This window comes from Rhinatrema bivittatum, chromosome 3, assembly GCF_901001135.1.
Source record: "Rhinatrema bivittatum chromosome 3, aRhiBiv1.1, whole genome shotgun sequence".
NCBI lineage: Eukaryota > Metazoa > Chordata > Amphibia > Gymnophiona > Rhinatrematidae > Rhinatrema > Rhinatrema bivittatum.
This window is the reverse complement of record NC_042617.1, coordinates 428,413,457-428,433,998: the sequence shown is the minus strand read 5'-3', so window position 1 is coordinate 428,433,998 and position 20,542 is coordinate 428,413,457. Positions and strand designations below refer to the sequence as shown.

General features: G+C 43.7%; 1 protein-coding gene across 3 annotated transcripts in view; it reads right to left on the bottom strand.

The window, feature by feature from the left end:
* Positions 1-20,542, bottom strand: part of ERICH1 (glutamate rich 1) — a 222,911-nt gene that overhangs the window by 10,384 nt on the left and 191,985 nt on the right. Inside the window, exon 6 of one of the 3 annotated variants that reach the window (XM_029595767.1) lies at positions 12,183-12,736. The exons of the other annotated variants lie outside the window; for them this stretch is intronic. Within the exon in view, the coding sequence (XP_029451627.1) occupies positions 12,633-12,736 (104 nt within the window). The 3' untranslated portion in view covers positions 12,183-12,632. Of the gene's footprint in view, positions 1-12,182; positions 12,737-20,542 lie in introns of those variants that run through there. 3 annotated transcript variants of the gene reach the window in all.

Below are 20,542 nucleotides of genomic sequence, written 5' to 3'. Positions count from 1 at the left end.
CCACAATTATCTGGAAAGCTGTGGGTGACAGCTGCCATTCCCCCGGGTTTAGGCTTTCTCTGCTGAGAAAGTCTGCCGTGGTGTTGTCCTTCCCGGCGATGTGGACGGCGGAGATGTCCTGGAGATTTGCTTCTGCCCAAATCATCAGGGGAGTTATCTCTAGGGACACTTGTTGACTTCTGGTTCCGCCCTGTCGGTTGATGTATGCCACTGTGGTGGCGTTGTCTGACATCACTCTGACGGTTCTGTTGCGAAGTCTGTGGGCAAATCGCAGGCACGCTAGCCTGACTGCCCGTGCTTCTAGCCGGTTGATGTTCCACCTTGACTCTTCTCTGGTCCACCGCCCTTGGGCGATGAGTTCCTCGCAGTGTGCTCCACATCCGTTCAGGCTGGCATCTGTGGTGAGCAGAATCCAGGTTGGGGAGGACATTTGTGACCCCCGGCTCATGTGGCCGGGCTGCAACCACCACCGTAGCTGATACCGTACTCTGGCCGGTAGTGATAGGTGTATGGTGTAGTTCTGTGATCGTGGGCTCCATCGAGATAGAAGGGCGCGTTGTAATGGTCTCATATGAGCCCGCGCCCATGGCACCACCTCCAGAGTAGATGCCATGAGGCCGAGGACCTGCAGGTAATCCCGAGCTGTGGGCCGGCTGGCGCTCAGCAGGACCTGCAGATGATTCTGGAGTTTTGACGTTCTCTTGGAGGTCAGGCTGACCTTGTCTTCTCGGGTGTTGAGTTGGACCCCTAGGTATTCCAGCGACTGGGACGGCTGTAGGGAGCTCTTGCTTATGTTGACTACCCATCCGAGGCTTTCCAGAAGAGCTATAACTCTGTTGGTTGCCCGGCGGCTCTCCTCCGGTGACTTTGCCCTGATCAGCCAATCGTCCAGGTAGGGATGGACGAGAATTCCTTCCTTCCTGAGTGTCGCCGCCACTACTACTATGACCTTGGTAAAGATCCGCGGCGCGGTGGCTAACCCGAAGGGTAAAGCTCGGAACTCGAAGTGCTGATTCAGGACTTTGAAGCGTAAATTGCGCTGGTGATCACAATGGATTGGGATATGTAAATAGGCTTCCGACAGATCTAGGGAGGTGAGAAACTCCCCTGGCTGTACTGAATTCTTGACAGACCGTTGAGTTTCCATGCGAAAGCTGGGGACCCGTAGGTGTCTGTTGACAGAATTGAGGTCCAGGACGGGCCTGAAAGTGCCCTCCTTCTTGGGTACTATGAAATAAATGGAATAATGCCCAGAATTTCTCTCTTCTGCAGGTACTGGGATTATGGCTTTTAGGGCCAGGAGCCTCTGCAAGGTCACTTCTAGTGCCACTGCCTTGAGCGGTGAACAAGGAGATTCCACAAACTTGTTCGGCGGAAGCCGAAGGAAATCCAGGTAATATCCTTCTCGGATGATGGCGAGGACCCACTGGTCCGAAGTGATCTCGACCCACCTGCGGTAGAAGAGGGTTAGCCTGCCCCCTATGGCTGCTACCCCCGGATGGGTCAGTTGATTGTCATTGTGGGTTGCGGCCGGGGCACGAACCCGAGCCGGTTCTCTTCTTGTTGTGCTTAGTCCGAAAGGGCTGGTTCCTGGCCTGGGAACGAGGCGCTCGATAGTGAGTCCTGTAAGGGTTGAAGCGCTGAGAATTTCTACCTCTGGAAGGTCTAGAAAGGGACCGCTGGCTCCTCCTCGGCCTGTCTTCTGGTAGACGGGGTAATGGAGAGGCACCCTATTTAGTAGCCCAGCTCTCGAGATCGCTGCCGAACAGTAGGGAACCCTTAAAGGGCATTCTTGTGAGTCGTGTCTTGGAGGACGAGTCGGCCGCCCAATTACGAAGCCAAAGCTGTCTCCTGGCTGCCACTGAGGAGGACACTCCCTTGGCTGCCGTACAGACGAGGTCGGAGGCCGCGTCAGTGAGAAATGCGAGAGCTGATTCCATGTCTGCTCCCTGGGTGTTGTTTCTCGCCTGTGATAAACAAGAGCGCGTCACCACAGTGCAGCAGGTCACGATTCTTAGGGACATGGCTGCTACCTCAAAGGCTTGTTTCAGAATGGTGTCCATGCGTCGGTCATGTGTATCCTTGAGGGCCGCTCCCCCTTCAACTGGAATGGTGGTGTGCTTCACTATTAACTATGGCGTCTACCTTGGGGCATGCCAGTAGCTCCTTGGACGCCGGATCCAGAGGGTACATGCCTGCCAAGGCCCGACCCCCTTTGAATGAGGCCTCCGGTGCCTTCCATTCCAGATCGATGAGCTGCTGTGCTGCTTGTAGGAGGGGAAAATGGTGAGCCGGTTGGCGCAGGCCCTCTAACAGGGGGTTCATTTTAGGGTCCCCTGGGGTGTCCTGGCCCGGAATGGCCAGTTCCGATAGGCATTGTGAGACCAGGCCTGAAAGATCCTCTTTCCGAAAGAAGCGCCTCATGGTCCGATATGGTTCTATCTCTGAGGGAAGTTCACCCTCCTCGGAGGGCTCCTCATTTTCCTCGGAGCAATCCGAATCCCCATAATCGGGGCTGTCGGGTGGCCACGCCTAGGTCTCAAGGGTCCAGGGGCCGGATCAACCGGGACGGAAAGACCCATTCGAGGAGCAGACTGCATCTGGACAAAGGCGTGAATCCCCTTGAATAATTCCACCCAGGAAAGCGAAGCCGGATCTGGCCGTAGGGGCACCAGGTCTCTCGGGTTCCCTGGCTGTTCGCCGCGGCCTGCTAAGTCCGGCGTGCTCCCTGAGGAACCGCTGGGCTGGGACCGGTCCTGTCCTGGAACTCCCATGGCCTCCTCACATTCGGCACACAGTGAGTCTGCTTCCTCGCTCTGTGTGGCTCTGAGGTTGTATGCTGAGCAGAGGCTTAGAAGCTTTCAAGCCTGATTCTGGAGGTGCTGGCTCTGCGGACGCAGGGGCTCTCTTATGCACCATTCGCCTGAAATTCAGTGTCGCCCAAGGATGTGCGCCTAACAAGTGCGCTTAACAGCATGCGCCTAGAAAGGGCGCCTTATAAACGTGCGCCTATAGACGGGCGTCTTATAAACGTGCGCCTATACACGGGCGTCTTATAAATGTGCGTCTATGCCCGGGCGTCTTCCAAATGTGCGCGCCTAAAATGGGCGTCCTTACTATATGCGCTTAGTCAAGGTGCGCCTATCGCGTGCGCTAACAACGTACGCCTATCGCGTGCGCTAACAACGTGCGCCTATCGTGGGTGTTTAGCAATGTGCGCCTATCGTGGGCGCTTATCCTTAGTTGGCGAAGGCGAGTAAGCAGGCAAAATGGCGACCTCCTTGGCGGGCTGCCTCGTAGGCAAGCCCAGTTAGTCCACACGTCCTTGGAGACCAAGTAAAGATGTACGCCTTACCTTGTCTTCGGCGCTTCCCGGCTGCGACCCGGGTGGTCTCCGGCTGCGGGGGGAGAGGGCGAGTACCTTCACCGCCGCGCATAAGGAAGTGCACCCGCTGCCTCTAGGCCGCGCCTGAACTCGTCTCGCTCGGGGGCCAAGTCCACGCCGGGACCGAGGCTGCCTCTAGGCCGCGCCCGAATTCGTCTTGCTCGGGGGCCAAGTCGCGCCCGAGCCCTTCTCACTCGGGGGCTAGGTCCCTGCCGCGAACCGGCCACCAGACCGAGGGTCTCACCTCCGAGGACCACGGAAGTCAGCTCAGGAAACTCAACCAAGTGAGTGACCGCCTGGTATCACCACAGGAGTGCGGGGCTCGTCTTCAGTAGGATTCTTCTATGAATTTAGTTGTTAGGATTTGGAAACACGCTCAGCGAGCGTGGGGTAGCTCCAAACTGCTTTGGAGACGGAAATTACTGATTTGCTACACTTCCTGTGGGGGTATATGTACCCGTGCTGACGTCAGATCCGTCTCCAACTGCTAGCACGAGCACACTATACCCACTTGTTTTGAGTCCATCTGCTACACGCTAGGAAATTTAAAATCTTAAATGTGTGACCCATTTCAACAGAATGTGCGACCAACGGTTTACCCTCACTGCGTCTATTAATAGCACTTTTATGTTCAATGATTCTCTTGTTGAACTGTCGCAAGGGCAGACAGCAATATAAATGACACCTGTAGTCTTACAATTGGTGGAACTCTAATTTGAAAACCCTTCCTTTCGTTCCAATTGTCAAAGACTGTGCTTTCAGATTGACTGGACAAACACTGCACCTACCACAGGGACTGTGCCCTGATGGTACCTTTTCTGTGGGTGTATCGATGGGTAATGCTGATGGTGACAAGAATTCTTTCAAATTCTTGTCACATTTGTTGGCCACCATAACTTCCTTATCTTGAAAGACTGGGAGTACTTGAAGGATATGTCAGTACTTTCTAATAGTTGTGGTAATGTCATGGGATAATCCTGTAAAAGTGAGGGGACAGATAATTTTATCTCTTCACAGATTTCAGTCGAGGCTTCAATAACTCAGATTGTTCCTGTACATCTGCTCTTAGAAAGCCATTATTAATGCATTTTTTTGGATATCCTCTTTTAAGAAACCAGCTTTTCATTTCAATGGATCTTTTCGCAAACGTTTCCTTGTCTGTACACAATCTTTTTAGGCGAAGAAGTTGACTATATGGTAAGTTTCGTAAAAGGGACTTGTTATGGCAACTATGTCAGAAATTTGTTCGTATCTGTGGGTTTTCAGTATATGTCTGTTTTGAAACCAGAAGAAGACCTTTAATAAAAATGTCTAAAAATGCTATTTCTTTGGTATCATATTGTATTTTGAAATTTAAATTCACATCAAGGTCATTCAGCCAATCCTTAAATTCTAACAGGTCAACAGCACTGCCTTTCCATATTAAAAAAACATTGTTGATGTATCTTTTCCATAGTTGTTGCCATTGTTGACCCCATAGCTACTCCCTTGATTTGTATGTAGTACTGTTGATCAAAAGTGAAAAAAAGTTTTTGTTAGGGCAATAGTGGCCAGTTCTAAGATCAAATGATTAGGTATACGTATATTTGTGTTTCTACCATAAATTGTCTGCTCTATGATCTCTATGGCTTTGTTCTGAAGAATGTTAGTGTAAAGAGAATCTATGTCCAATGTAACTATTATGATCTTACAGTAGTTAAGTGTTAAATCCATGACAATAGTAATCATGTGAGCTGAATCCCTGATATATGACGGTATGCTCAGAACATGTGGGCATAAGAAAGTATCTACAAATGTGGAGAGAGGTTCTAAAAGTGAGCTATTGGCTGATATGATGGGCCTGCCTGGCGGATCCGTCACTGACTTGTGAATGGTAATGTGTAGTTAACTGGCATTACTGGATATTCAACTGCAAGAAAGGAAATTTCTTTTTTAGTTAATTAATTAGATGTCTCTGCTATCGTTAGGATAGAGCCTCTCTCTTTTTTAATGCTAACTGTTGGATCCTTTTCTAGTCTTCTATAGAAATTAATGTCAGAAAGTTGTTTGTGTATTTCTGCTACATACTGGGATCTATTCATAACTACTATCGCTCCACCTTTGTCAACCGGCTCAGTCATTGCTCAAACTACTGATGGATTTTCTTTCTGGCTTGGTAATGTTTGTATCTAAATTTTTCTTCCTTCTCTGAAATGTCTTTGAATATGAGTGTTTCGAAGGTATGTATCACAGGGTTTGATGGTCTGTTGGGCATCCATTTGCTTATGGGTTTAACAATTGAGAAATCTGTCATTGTCGGTTTGGTTGAAAAAATATCCAAAATTCTTAATTTTCTTGTGAATTTGAACAATTCTATCCTTGTTTTGAAAGCATTGTACGTGGCTGTGGGTACAAAGGACAAACCTTTGTTCAAAATGGCCATTTCATCTGTGTTCAATATTTTGTCAGAAATATTAATCACTCGATTGTCATCCTTTAGTATGTTGTTTTCTGATATGGGTTGTAGTAACCCCTGCCCCTCCCTCTTCCCCTCATTGGAGTAGTGTCCCATTTTTTCTCTTGAGCATCTGTTTCTACTGAATCCTTTTTCCAAACCTTGCCTAGTTGAAAAACCTGGTATACAAGTTTCTTCTGAATTGGGTCATTATGGACTGTGCTAAAAAAAAGAAGCCAATGGATCCATATTATCTCCATTATCGCTGCATATACACTTTGCTCCTCTATCAATGTTTGGGCTTGTGTATTGTTTTTCATCCTGATTATGATGATTCATGTTCTTATCTTTATCATGTCCTTGATATAGAAGTCTTTCTTATTCCTATAGTTGTATTTATTGTTGAATTTATTTATTTATTTAGCATTTTTATATACCGATATTCAAGTAACAGAGTTACCAATCACGTCGGTTTACATTCCAACAATAACCATGACATGAGAATGTCTTACATTAAACCAGGGTGATCAAACTTGGATACAAAGAACTGGATTTAACACAGTATATAAGCAAACTGGATTGACCGGCGAGCCTAATGCTTGCTGGTGTAGTGTTCGGTGACTAAGAATAGGGCAAAGGTATTAAGTGCAACTACCTCGGGTTTATTAAAGTGAGAGTACCATTAAGGAGATGCCAAGGACAAAGTCTACTAGTGGGAGATTTGGTAAGGTAGTTAAGTTAAGAGAAGGCTTGGTTGAACAACCAGGTCTTGAGTCTTTTTTTTTTTTAAAGGTGATCGGACATTGTATGAGCCTGAGGTCTGGAGGGAGCGAGTTCCATTGCTTTGGGCCGGCGGTGGAGAGAGCTCTTTTCCTTAATGCCGTTTTGATGGGGGGGGGGGGGCGGCGCCTGTGGAGTGACTCTATATGCTTGTCTCACCGGTCTGGAGGAAGTGCGAGGCTGAAACTGGATCGTGAGATCCAGAGGGGTGGTGTTGTGTATGGCTTTGTGGATGATTGATAAGACTTTGAACATAATTCTGAATTTGATTGGGAGCCAGTGCAGGTTCTTTAGGATGGGTGTTATATGGTCTCTTTTGTTGGTTTTGGTTAGGATCCTTGCTGTAGCGTTTTGTAACATCTGTAAAGGTTTTATAGTGATAGCAGGGAGGCCGAGTAAAAGTGAATTGCAATAATTGATTTTAGTGAAAATAATTGCTTGTAAAACTGATCGGAAATCTTGGAAGTGGAGGAGGGGTCTCAACTGTTTTAAAACTTGTAGTTAAAAAAGCAATCCTTTACGGTGTTATTGATGAAACATCTGCAGTTCAGTTGGTTATCCATGATGACTCCCAAGTTTCTGACTTGGGGGGATAGGACTGGTTGAGAAGCGAGGTGTGAGTTGGACAACAGGCGATTCCCATCTTGGGTGATGAGGAGGAACTCTGTCTTGTTGGGACTGAGTATCAAGTTGAGGCTTGATATGGCAGGGGAGAAGAAGAAAAACTGATACTTCACGCATATCCAGCATAGCTCTCTGCTTCAATGGCAGGGGAGAAAAAAAACTGATACTTCACGCATATCCAGCATAGCTCCCTGCTTCAACGGCAGGGGAGAAGAAAAACAACCAATAAGGGCTGTATAACATAGTCTGGGTAAAACAAATAAGCATGGGTGTAGCTTGCTTATTGCGGCGGTTACTACCCCTACTACCCCTAACTAATCAAGCTAGATATTTCACTTGGATGCAGCTCCATCACTGCACTCTACATTAATGGTGGGGGTGGAAGGGAAATAGAACCAAGAGCTAAGAGAAACAGATAAGTATGAGAGAAAAAATGTGTGAAGCTTGCTGGGCAGACTAGATGGGCCGTTTGGTCTTCTTCTGCTGTCGTTTCTATGTTTCCATGATTGTAGACAAGAATTCCAGAAATCCAGGGTTTTGTGAAGTGAGTCAGTAATCGGTATGAGAATCTGAACATTGTCTGAGTATTTATTTATTCTTGAATTTCTCTTGCCTATGCCATGGCTATACGGTAACGGTAATGTTTCTGTAATCATTTTCATCTCTTTTGAATTTTTCCATACTTATTACTCTTAAGGTCTTTAGTAAATTTGTCTAAGTTAACCTTATAATCATTATAGATCATATCAAAGCATAGATCCTTTTCTTTTAAATATTGAAGCTGTTGATCCAATTCAACTTTCAATTTATCTTCCATTTTCTTGGCTGTCTTGATGACTAATATCATAAGGTCCAGCAAACATTTGTTCAAGGTCGCCTCCCAGCTGTTCATGAATGCGCTGTCTTCCTGGTACATACTTGTGGCTTATTGATCCTTAGGCCTCTCTGAATCCTTTTGTATCTGCAGTAGTCCAAAAGAGTGGAAGCGTGTAATGCGCTTCTTACCATACCTTTATTTAAACTGATGGCATCTTCCCATCTTTGTAAAAAGTCATCAAAGACCTCATTGTCTTTATAAAAAAAAAAAAAAAAAAAAGCTAGGATGGTAGTAAATCATTTAGTCTATCATCATTGTAGCTGAGTATGTCTTTCCAGGGTGAAAAAGACATTTCCGGTAAAAGGGAAGCCGATCCAATATTGCTGGAGCAAAAAAAAACTAAAAAAGATGATCGGTGTATCAAATGACTAAGCTATACCCGCGGGATCGACTGTATTAACAGCGCTAAGGTAATGACTCCTGAACCTAAACTAAATCAGTTGGTTCATTCATTATAAACAATTGCAATTTGGCACATACAAAGACATTCTAGTTTGTAATTAAAACCTTATTACCTTGGCGTTTTTATGTGACACCCATATACCTATAATATTTCAACTAAGGTAGGACGAATTCCTTTTATTGTTTTATATTTTTCATTTTCTATTTGTTATTAGGTACCCGCCCCCTTTTTTAATTGCATATCTAAATTCTTTTCCCATGCTATCCCATTAATGGATGTGTTTTGTTTTTACACCAAGTTTTCCACCCTTTTCAATATCTACCTCACCCCGCTCTGCCAACTCCTCTCAGATCTCAAACTAAAATTCTACCTATATGCCGATGATGTGCAAATCATCATACCAATCCACACCTCTATCACAGATGCCTTAACGCACTGGGACACCTGCCTTAAATGTATCAACTCTCTCCTCACCAATCTCCACCTTGCACTTAACACTACAAAAACCGAACTACTATTTATTTCCCACCACACCCCCCTTTGCTCTTGACCCAGCCTTCAAGCTCATCTCTTCTCAACCAGTTGTAAGAGACCTTGGAGTACTCCTGGACCAACAACTAAATCTTAACAGATATGTCAGGTCCATCCTTAAAGTATTCTTTAAACTTAATGTACTAAAAAAACTCAAGCCCTTACTACACTCCCATGACTTCCGGACAGTAATCCAAACCACACTAACATCTAAACTGGATTATTGCAACTCTCTATTCTTGGGACTCCCATACTCCACAATAAGACCTCTCCAAATGCTCCAAAACGCTATGGCAAGAGTCATATCAAATGCCCGTAGAACAGACCATATAACCCCCATTCTCAAAGACCTGCATTGGCTCCCCATCCCCTCCCACATTCTTTACAAAACACTCACTATCATCCACAAAGCCATTTACTCCCACCACTCCAACTGGCTTGACCTTCCCTTCACCTCTGCACACCTGAATCGTCCCACTAGAACAATCAACAAAGGAACTCTTCACGTGCCCTCTCTGAAAACAGCACACCTATCCAACACAAGGGAACGTGCCCTCACCATCGCAGGCCCCTCACGTTGGAACTCCCTGCCCTCAACACTATGTCTCGAATCATGTCACTTCAAATTTAGGAAGAAACTAAAAACATGGTTATTTAAACAGGCATTTCCTGACTAGCAACCTATCCCTGCTATAACCATTTATCATCTTCTATTACCACTGTACTCTGTGATCTTTATGTTCTAATGTATATAATATATATAACTAGCAATCATATTATCCAACATGATATGTTCCAATAGTTACTTATGTTAATAACTCCGCACCAGTTGTACTATCTTTCTATGCTGCTTTCCGCATGTTCTCCACCCACCTGTTTTATTCCCTTGTTAAATGTATTTTCTAATCATTTTGTTATAATGTAAACAGATGTGATGTTCACACTAACACCGGTATAAAAAAGGTTTTAAATAAATAAATAAATAAGTTGCTTTAACACCAAGTTGTCTTTATTAGAATCACCCGGGCGGATTTTAAATGCCCTGCCCGCGTGGGCCCTCGCGCGCAGAGCCCCAGGACGCGCGTAAGTCCCAGGGTTTTTTTTAAAAGGGGCGTGTCGGGGGCGTCGCCAAATGACGTGGCGTTTCGGGGGCGGGACGCGATGTTTGGGGGGCGGGCCCGGGGGCGTTCCAGGGGCGTGGCCGCACCCTCCGGAACAGCCCCCGGGTTGGGTCTTGGTGCGCTAGCAGCCCGCTGGCGCGCGCGGATTTACATCTGCCTCCGGTAGGCGTAAATCCATGGATAAAGGTGGGGGAGGGTTTAGGTAGGGGAAGGTGAGGGGAGGGCGAAAGAAAGTTCCCTCCGAGGCTGCTCCGATTTCGGAGGGAACTGAGGCAGGCTGTGCGGCTCGGCGCGCGCAGGCTGCCCAAAATCGGCAGCCTTGTGCGCGCCGATCCCGGATTTTATAAGATACGCACGGCTACGCGCGTATCTTATAAAATCCAGCGTACTTTTGTTTGCGCCTGGTGCGTGAACAAAAGTACGCGATCTCGCTATTTTTTAAAATCTACCCCACCATGTATAAATCATGATGTTTTTGCACTGTAGTACTTTTATTCTAGGATTCATCTATACAGTTTTCCCCCTCTTCTTTTTCACTGTGATCTTGTCTATTCACCCCCAGTTTTAGGCTACTTTCATGTTGTATCTGCGTTCTTTGTGCCATTATGATGAAAGTACAATAATACACACACACTAACGCAATTTTAATTAATTAATTTATTGAAACAAGCTATTCATGTTCAGCACAGCACTCATGCATTTACATTTTTATAAATGTGTGTTTCATTCGATTCATTTATAGTTTTTTGTGAACTTATGTGCACATAATTGAGCTTGTTTCATTTTATAAGCAAGACATGACAGTTTAGTTTTATATATGTACATACATTCATGTTTGGTATGTCTTATATATGTGTGGTTTGATTTTGTTTTTAATTTTTTTCTCAATAGGTCCTGAGGCAGCTCCTATGTGAGCGAAACTTGGCCAGAGTCGGGCAAGTCTAATAAAAGTCATTTGACACACCGATCATCTTTTTTGTTTTTTTTGCTCCAGCAATATTGGATCGGCTTCCGCTTTGCTTTTTGGGTCCAAAATTTCTTATTATGAAATGCTTTTCTCATTCAAAAATGGAATCACCATTACAGTTTCATAACTTTTGTGATGTAAAATTTCAAGCTACTTAGCTCAGTTGAAGAAACACTATAGACCCAATGCGTTCAGAGGTATTTGCAGCTGCCCGCATTGGCTAAGAGCCCTTTAAAAATGGCGCATGTGCGGCCCCTCCGGTGGAAGAAACGCATTACCGGATGGCCGATGAACAGTTGCTGAAACAAGTCACACGTTAGTATCATTTTATATGTGCCTCATAAATGCTTTTTCACTGGAAATACTTACTATGTGTTTTGATAATTTTTCTCGCAAGGCCCCATGAAGATTTCAGCCGAAACACGGACTGTGTTGGGCAGCTTGCAAATACCTCTGAACGCATTGGGTCTACAGTGTTTCTTCAACCGAGCTAAGTAGCTTGAAATTTTACATCACAAAAGTTATGAAACAACTGTAATTGTGATTCCATTTTTGAATGAGAAAAGCATGTCACAATAAGAAATTTTGCCATGATAAGCATAATAAAAACAGAATTTTCATGACCAATGATTAAAAAACCTAGGCATAAGAACATTATAACATAAGAAACTGCCATGCTGGGTCAGACCAAGGGTCCATCAAGCCCAGCATCCTGTTTCCAACAGAGGCCAAACCAGGCCACAAGAACCTGGCAATTATCCAAACACTAAGAAGATCCCGTGCTACTGATGCAATTAATAGCTGTGGCTATTCCCTAAGTAAACTTGATTAATAGCCGTTAATGGACTTCTTTTTGCTACCCTGCATACAGAAGCATACGACCGTGCTATCCTGCACATCCGAGCCCGGTATGAGGTCATTTAAATGTAAAAAAATTCCTTTTGGAATATATTGATTTTGGATTGTTAGAGGTACTTGAGTCTTCAGTTACATTACCATTATGTATATAACAAACATACAGTTGACTAGCGACAGTGTGAGAATGTTTTCACAGAACACATCCATTCAAATGATATAATAAAAAGTTACAATTACATTTAATCTCACTGAACAAGCTGTATAGTAACAGATTTGTACATTAATCATATATATGAATTCTACTAAATATGGCTTCCATAATGTGTTTCAAACTGTGTGAAGCAAAGTGAAGCAGTGGATTACGGTACTGGTTCTCTCAACTCATTCAAGAGCTAAGCAGAAATGACACATACACTAGCATTTTACTCCATATACTTCCAAATTTTTGGTTAACAAAAACATTTCTCTGCTTGTCATGCATTTTTAGATGAATACATAATAAAATAATATATTAGTAAAATAAAATTTTAGTTCAGTATGCTATCACAAATACCATAATAAATAGCATTATTCAAGTATGGCAAAATATACATTTATGGCATTTTCTTTTTCTGGATGCTTCAAGTATTCAATTATATTCTTATATAAAATTTTAAATGGAAACAGATGGCTCTGAATTCTCGTATTTTCTATTTTTCAAAGGCAGGATATCCGTAATCCAATAATCAAAGAGAGAACAGACGACTCTGACATGCTCTGGAAAATACAAAAACAAAATCATATTTTCCAGAAAGTGCTCAATAATCAATGGAATAGTAACTTTAAAATGAGCGTGTGTACACCACAAATTCTGGAATTTTAAATCATCCGAGGAAGTGAGTGCATATAATATAAAATATGCCTAGTGTGCATATGTACACTTAATTTTAAGCAGTTATGCAAGGAAACGTTATTCATGTATTTTACCTTAGGACTTGTCAGCTTTTACATGCACAAGTGAGCACATTTTAAACATGTGCATGTGAAAGAAATAACCAGTTTAACCACTTAGCCCAGCCTCTTTCTAGATCATCCAGGCCCCTGTTTCTTCAGCCTGAACTCCCACCAGTTTATCCAGACCTCTCACCTAGTTAATTTTTGGCTAGAATGAGTTTTATTCTGACCTACACCTGAAAAAGAGCAGAAGTAAATATGCCCAGATAGCCTGATGTGCGCTGCATTCACCAGCTTTAAAATCAGGATTTATGTGCACATAACATATTGACTCTGCCCTGGAATGCCCCTAAATCCACCAAAAATGCACCCTTTTCCTCAAATTGTGTTGCTCATGTATGCGCATAATTTTCCAGTTTTAAAATAAGAGTTGCTTGCACTCTTAACAAGCAACTCTTAAAATTCACCCCTTAAGAAATAAAAATATATTTGGAAAGGTCCTGCTCCATGGAACATCAATTTAAATACAAATGGAAACAATACTCTGTAGTACAGTATTTGAAAGACCTAATTTTTGAGTGTATCCATCAAGAACTATCAGTAGACATCAGCTGAAACAAAGTTTAGAAGGGGTTCTTCAAGTTGAGGATTGACATTTGTAAGTCCCTTGCTACAGACTTTGTGTGAAACAGAATAGAAATGTCTTATTGTCAATTACTATTCTATTAATTCTCTCTGTCTGCACTATCCCTCTTAAATGGTGAATGTAATTATCTTATGTGTCAGCAGCACATAATGATGTTCTGGGTTGATCATTTTATTTTCTTTGAGTATCTTTCTGATTACCTTGAGGCAAAGAACCCATAAATGAGCAGGAAGCTCTCTGAAGCATAACTTTTCTCAACTGAGCCAGGAAAAGTCATCTCAAGTCAGTTTTGTAGTTATGTTTGACTATCTAGTTTATGAAAATGTTTTCTTAATTTGATACATTTATACATGTATATAAACAGAAATTCTATTTCACAAAATCTGCATCACAGATAAGGTATACAGGTCACTGAACTGAGATTAAAAGCTTGACTGGAGAAGAGTGGTAATCATTCTGCTTTACAAAAGTGGTAGCAGAGAAGAGGCTGGAAACTACAAGCTGGTTAGCTTCACCTCAATGGTGGGAAAATTAATGGAGACTCTACTGAAGGAAAAGATAGTGAACTATCTTTAAACTGGTAGTTGCTGGACCCAAGGCAGCATGGATTTACCAAGGAAAGGTCCTGTCAGACAAATCTGATTAATTTTTTTGACTGGGTGACAAGAGAACTGGATCAAGGAAGAACACTTGATATGATTTACTTGGATTTTATTAAAGCTTTTGATATGGTCCCACATAGGAGGGTCGTGAATAAAATGAGAAGCTTGGGATTCGGCTCAAAGGTGGTGAAGTGGATTACAAACTGTTTGACTGACAGGAGTCAGCATGTAATGGTAACTTGAACCTACTCTAAAGACAGAACAGTGTTAAGTGGAGTGCCACAAAGATCAGTTTTGGGACCGGTTCTGTTCAGTAACTTTGTGAGCGATATTGTGAAAGGACAGAAGATAAAGTTTGTGTATTTGCATAGGATACTAAGATCTGCAACAGAGTTGACATGCTTGAAGGAGCAGAGAGAATGAAAAGTGATTTAAGAAAAATTGAAGAGTGGTCAAACGTTTGGCAGATAGGAATCAATACCACGAAGTGCAGAGTCATGCATCTGGAGTGCAGTAATCTAAAAGAGCTGTGTGTGATGATGGGGGGGGGGGGGGGGGGGGGGGGGGGGATTGACTGATGTGCATGAACTGGGAGAGGGACCTTGGAGTGATAGTATCTGGAGATCTGAAGGCACTGAAACAATGTGATTGCTATAGCCAGAAGAATGCTGGCCTGTATAGAAAGAGGAATAACCAGTAAGAAAATGTAGGTGATAATGCCCAAGTAGAGGTCCTTGGTGAGGCCTCACCTGGATTACTGTTTTCAGTTTTGGAAATCGTATCTAAAAAAAAAAAATTGAGACAGGATGGAGGCAGTCCAGAGAAGGGTGACCAAAATGGTAAGGTCTGTATAGGAAGACTACTGAGGAGAGGCTGAAGGATCTAAATATGTATACCTTGGAAGAGAGGAGGTACAGGGGAGATATAATACAGACCTTTAGAAACTTGAAAGGTTTTAATGATGCATGATCCTCAAACTTTTTCCATTGGAAAGCAGATAGCAGAACTAGGGGTCACGAAATGAAACTCCAGGTGGGATCAGGAAAATCAGGCGGGATCAGGAAACTCAGGGTGGTGGATGCTTGGAATGCCCTTCCGGAAGAGTTGGTGAAGACGAAAACAGAAAAATTCAAAAAGGTAAGGGATAAACACTGTGGATCCCTAAAGGCTAGAGGCGGAAATGAAGGAAAGGGTGCATGAGGATAACCTGCATGTAGAGGCAGCTATTTCCCCCTAACAGAAGGCCTGATGAAAGTTATCGTTAACCTTTTATGATTTTGATGCAACTTCAACATCATTCTCCACTTTGACAGCAGGGGGGCGGGGAAGGGGAATAGGATTCAGATGACAGCCAATGCTGGGCCCTGACTTTCATGGTCTGGAGTACTGATATGCAAACATTAGGAAAAAGTGCAGAACTGCTTCTATAAATAAGTCCAAAAGTAAAGTATATTCAAGCATTGTGTGAATTATCAAGAAGGCTGCTCACCCTGTAAAAAATATTAGCGGTAATTTTGTTATGGGTTTGACAGTGCTTAGTTTTGACTGTTAATATTACTACCCTTAACAAAAGGCTGGGGGTAATCTGCATAGAGCAGGAGTTACTACCATAACAAAGTTGCTGGGCAGACTCGATGGACCACTTGGTCTTTTTCTACCATCTTTACTATGTTAGTATCCGTTCTTTTGATGCACTGCAGGTGTTCACACATAAGCCTACATATGCACATATACTGAGGGTAGAGATATATGTACTATATAAAACACACATATTTTAAGTGCGGGTTATAAATACTAACAGATCTGCTCATTGCCATATATATGCACATATGGGGCCATGTGCAATTGTGTAAAAGTTATCCTCCATAAATATTGCTGTTTGGAAAATTGTGACTTAAAGCCTATATGGGGCGATCACTTGTGGGTTGAATTGTTACGATTCCCTGTGTATTTGTATACTTAAAAGCCTTAAAAATTTAGCGTCCATGTGTGCTTGCTAAATGAAATACTGTTTGAAGTGATATTCACTTGAATAGGCGTTAACTGTCATGGGGTGCCTGGTTGGGATTATAATACTCCTCCACCCTGGGTTTGTTTTTCTGATATAGTCTGCCTAAGTACATAATTGGCAGCAAAATAAATTGGAAATTTGGTAATTCCTTAGGGGTTATCCATCAAATAAATTTACCAAAATGAGGACTATCCAATGTAACTATTTTGGAGCCCTTATTCTGAGGGAAATCATCCGGAAACTTAGGGCTTGCCCCATTTGTTCAGAACTCTCTTCCTTGAAAAAGGAGCTGGCTGAGGTTAAAACTGAATTAGCTGCAATAAAGAAAGTTTCACCCACTTTACAGTATTCAGGAAAACCAAAAGTCAAGGAAAAAGGAGTTTACAGTGGGCTCAGGTAGGACAAGACTTGTGCCACAGACACCCGTTCTTCACAACTGTGCAGCCCACATGTCTACCTCCCACTCACACAGGGCATTAAGGAACCCAAAACACAACGGGATTACAGTGGGCTCTGGTAGAATTAGACCTATGAGGTGGAGACACAAGCTGTTTCAAGTGACACAAGTACAAAACACCTTCTCTGTATTAGGTAATGAAGAAGCTCTTGTGAAAGAGATTGAAGTGTTATCTGAAAAGAAAGAAGAAACCCAATGCATACAGAAATTCCATAATACAATCAGTAACCAAAGGAAAAAGCTCATTGTGCTGGGTGACTGTCATCAGAGGCACTAATCTGGGAACTCTTTTCGAGGGAAACAATACAGTTAATAGCCTCTTAGGATCATCGGCCAACAGAAATGCTGTTCAGATAGTCAAAGCAATCAAAGAAGAAAGCAAAGACTCTAAAGTTGATATCATCCATCTGGGAACCAACGACCTTGCTAGAAACAGCATCCAAGCGATACAGACAGATTTCCAGTCTCTAGCAAAGCAGATTAGTCACATGGTGACAACCATTGCCTTTTCAGAAGTATTACCTGTTCATGGAAAGGGGAAGAAGAGGCTAAGCCATATTAATAACTTCAATGTATGGCTCAAATCCTGGTGTAAGGAACAAAGTTTTGGATATATTAGGGGATGGGGCCGTGTATGAAACAGTAAAAAGCTCTTTGTCAAAGATGGCTTACATCTGTCTGTGGCAGAGAAAAGGATCCTAAGAGATAAATTCAAATCCTATGTCATAGGCATTTAAACTAGATGCCGGGGGTGATAGAAGGAAATTAGAATGTCACCCCCAAATACAAATGCAATGGAAAAGGGTGAAGTGGGTAACAAAACTCAGCTAAATAAGTCACAAAAGGAGTCAAAGAAAAGCAGTAACCTGAATGAGAAAAGCTGGAAAGCTTTGAGCACAAATGCTCACAGTTTGGGCAATACAATTCCAGATCTGCAATCCCTAATAGTGGAGGCAGACTTGGACATTATTGCTGGCACGGAGACGTGGTTCACGGAATCTCATGATTCGGATACGGCCATATCAGGCTATAATTTGTTAAGGAAGGACAGAGAGGACAGAAAAGGGGGAGTGGCGGCTCTATATCAAAACCAATATCCAAGCATCTGAGCTGCAAGGAAGATGGGGCAAAGAAGAAGCACTATGGGCCAACCTAAAAAAAGATGATGGGGCATCCATTTTTATTGGAGTGGTTTACAGGCCTCCAAATCAAATAAGAACATAAGAACATAAGAAATTGCCATGCTGGGTCAGACCAAGGGTCCATCAAGCCCAGCATCCTGTCTCCAACAGAGGCCAAAACCAGGCCACAAGAACCTGGCAATTACCCAAACACTAAGAAGATCCCATGCTACTGATGCAATTAATAGCAGTGGCTATTCCCTAAGTAAAATTGATTAATAGCCATTAATGGACCTCTCCTCCATGAACTTATCCAAACCTTTTTTGAACCCAGCTACACTAACTGCACTAACCACATCCTCTGGCAACAAATTCCAGAGCTTTATTGTGCGTTGAGTGAAAAAGAATTTTCTCCGATTAGTCTTAAATGTGCTACTTGCTAACTTCATGGAATGCCCCCTAGTCATTCTATTATTCGAAAGTGAAAATAACCGAGTCACATCTACTCGTTCAAGACCTCTCATGATCTTAAAGACCTCTATCATATCCCCTCTCAGCCGTCTCTTCTCCAAGCTGAACAGCCCTAACCTCTTCAGCCTTTCCTCATAGGGAAGCTGTTCCATCCCCTTTATCATTTTGGTTGCCCTTCTCTGTACTTTCTCCATCGCAACTATATCTTTTTTGAGATGCGGTGACCAGACTTGTACACAGTATTCAAGGTGTGGTCTCACCATGGAGCGATATAGAGGTATTATGACATTTTCCGTTCTATTAACCATTCCCTTCCTAATAATTCCTAACATTCTATTTGCTTTTTTGACTGCTGCAGCACACTGAGCTGACGATTTTAAAGTATTATCCACTATGATGCCTAGATCTTTTTCCTGGGTGGTGCCCCAGTCCTGCCATAACTTCACGAGAGTCTTGTTGATGAGTGGAAGTGGAGGGTAGGCATACAGAAGACCCCTTGTCCACGAGTGGGTGAAGACATCTCGTGGCGTTGTGGCTGCGGTGTAGAGAGTAGAAATTGTCCATTTTGCGGTTGTAATTTGACGCAAAAAGGTCTACGTGTGGGCGGCCCCATTGGTGAAATATTTGATTTGCTACAGTGGGATTTAGGGACCATTCGTGGGGATGAAAGGTCCGGCTGAGATTGTCCGCCATCACATTGTCCACATCTGCCAGGTTGTTCTCAGTAGCATGGAATGGGAGAGAGCCCAGGCCCAGATCTGTGCCGTCTTCTGGCATAGCAGGTAAACAGCCTGTGTCCCCTTGCTTGTTGAGGTACCACATTGGTACCTGGTTGTCTGTTTGAATTAGGATTACCTTGATGGAGAGGCAATCCCGAAAAGTGAAGAGGGCATATTGAATTGCCCGGAGCTCCAGAAAATGTATCTGGTGCTTTGCGTCCGCTGTGGTCCAGGCTCCCTGGGTTTGGAGGTTGTTGACATGGGCTCCCCAACCCTGGTTGGATGCATCTGTTAGAGTAATTTGAGGTTCTGGAAGTTGGAAGGGTAGTCCTACCTGAAGATTGGACTCCTGTATCCACCAAGCTAGTGAGAGAAGAAGCTAGCTGGTGACGTGGACAATGTGGGACATGTGTTGATGTGATTGGGACCACTGGGACTTTAAAGTCCATTGTGTTACTCTCATGGCAAGTCGAGCCATTGGGGTAACATGAACCGTGGACACCACTAGAGTGGCAGACCTGGAGGAGCTGAGGCAGAGAGGTATATAGATGAGACCTTCAGGGACATAGTAGTCAAGTCCCAACTTCAGACTGGCAGCCCTGGTGCTGCCTTGGAGGAAGAAGGTCTCATGATGGGAGAGCACCAACCAGGTGCAGCAGGAAAGGATCCTGTAGCAAGGACCTGCTCTCCAGGTGATGCATTGTCCTTTCGCACTGAGGATATCTCCCCAAGGCCTACTGCCCAGGAGGGAAGGGTTAGGTCGGCCGTCATAGTTGGTGATTCGATTATTAGGAATGCAGATAGCTGGGTGGCTGGTGGGCGTGAGGATCGCCTGGAAACATGCCTACCTGGTGCGAAGGTGGCGGACCTCACGCGTCACCTAGATAGGATTTTAGACAGTGCTGGGGAGGAGCCGGCTGTCGTGGTACATGTGGGCACCAACGACATAGGAAAATGTGGGAGGGAGGTTCTGGAAGCCAAATTTAGGCTCTTAGGTAGAAAGCTTAAATCCAGAACCTCCAGGGTAGCATTCTCTGAAATGCTCCCTGTTCCACGCGCAGGTCACCAGAGGCAGGCAGAGCTCTGGAGTCTCAATGCGTGGATGAGACGATGGTGCAAGGAAGAGGGATTCAGTTTTGTTAGGAACTGGGGAACCTTCTGGGGAAGGGGGAGTCTCTTCCGAAGGGATGGGCTCCACCTTAACCAGGGTGGAACCAGACTGCTGGCGCTAACCTTTAAAAAGGAGATAGAGCAGCATTTAAACTAGAACAAAGGGGAAAGCAGACAGTCGCTCAGCAGCGCATGGTTCGAAGAGAGGTATCTTCAAAGGATACTAATGATGCATTAGAATTAGGGCATCCCGACAGCGAGGTTCCAATAATTAGAAAAATAGACCAAGTGCCTGTAACTAAAAACTCACCTGAGCTAAAAAATTCTAACTTATCCCTATCAAATAAAAAGCAGAATGAAAATACAAAAAAAAACAAACTTTGAAATGTTTGTATGCTAATGCCAGAAGTCTAAGAAGTAAGATGGGAGAATTAGAATGTATAGCAGTGAATGACGACATAGACTTAATTGGCATCTCAGAGACATGGTGGA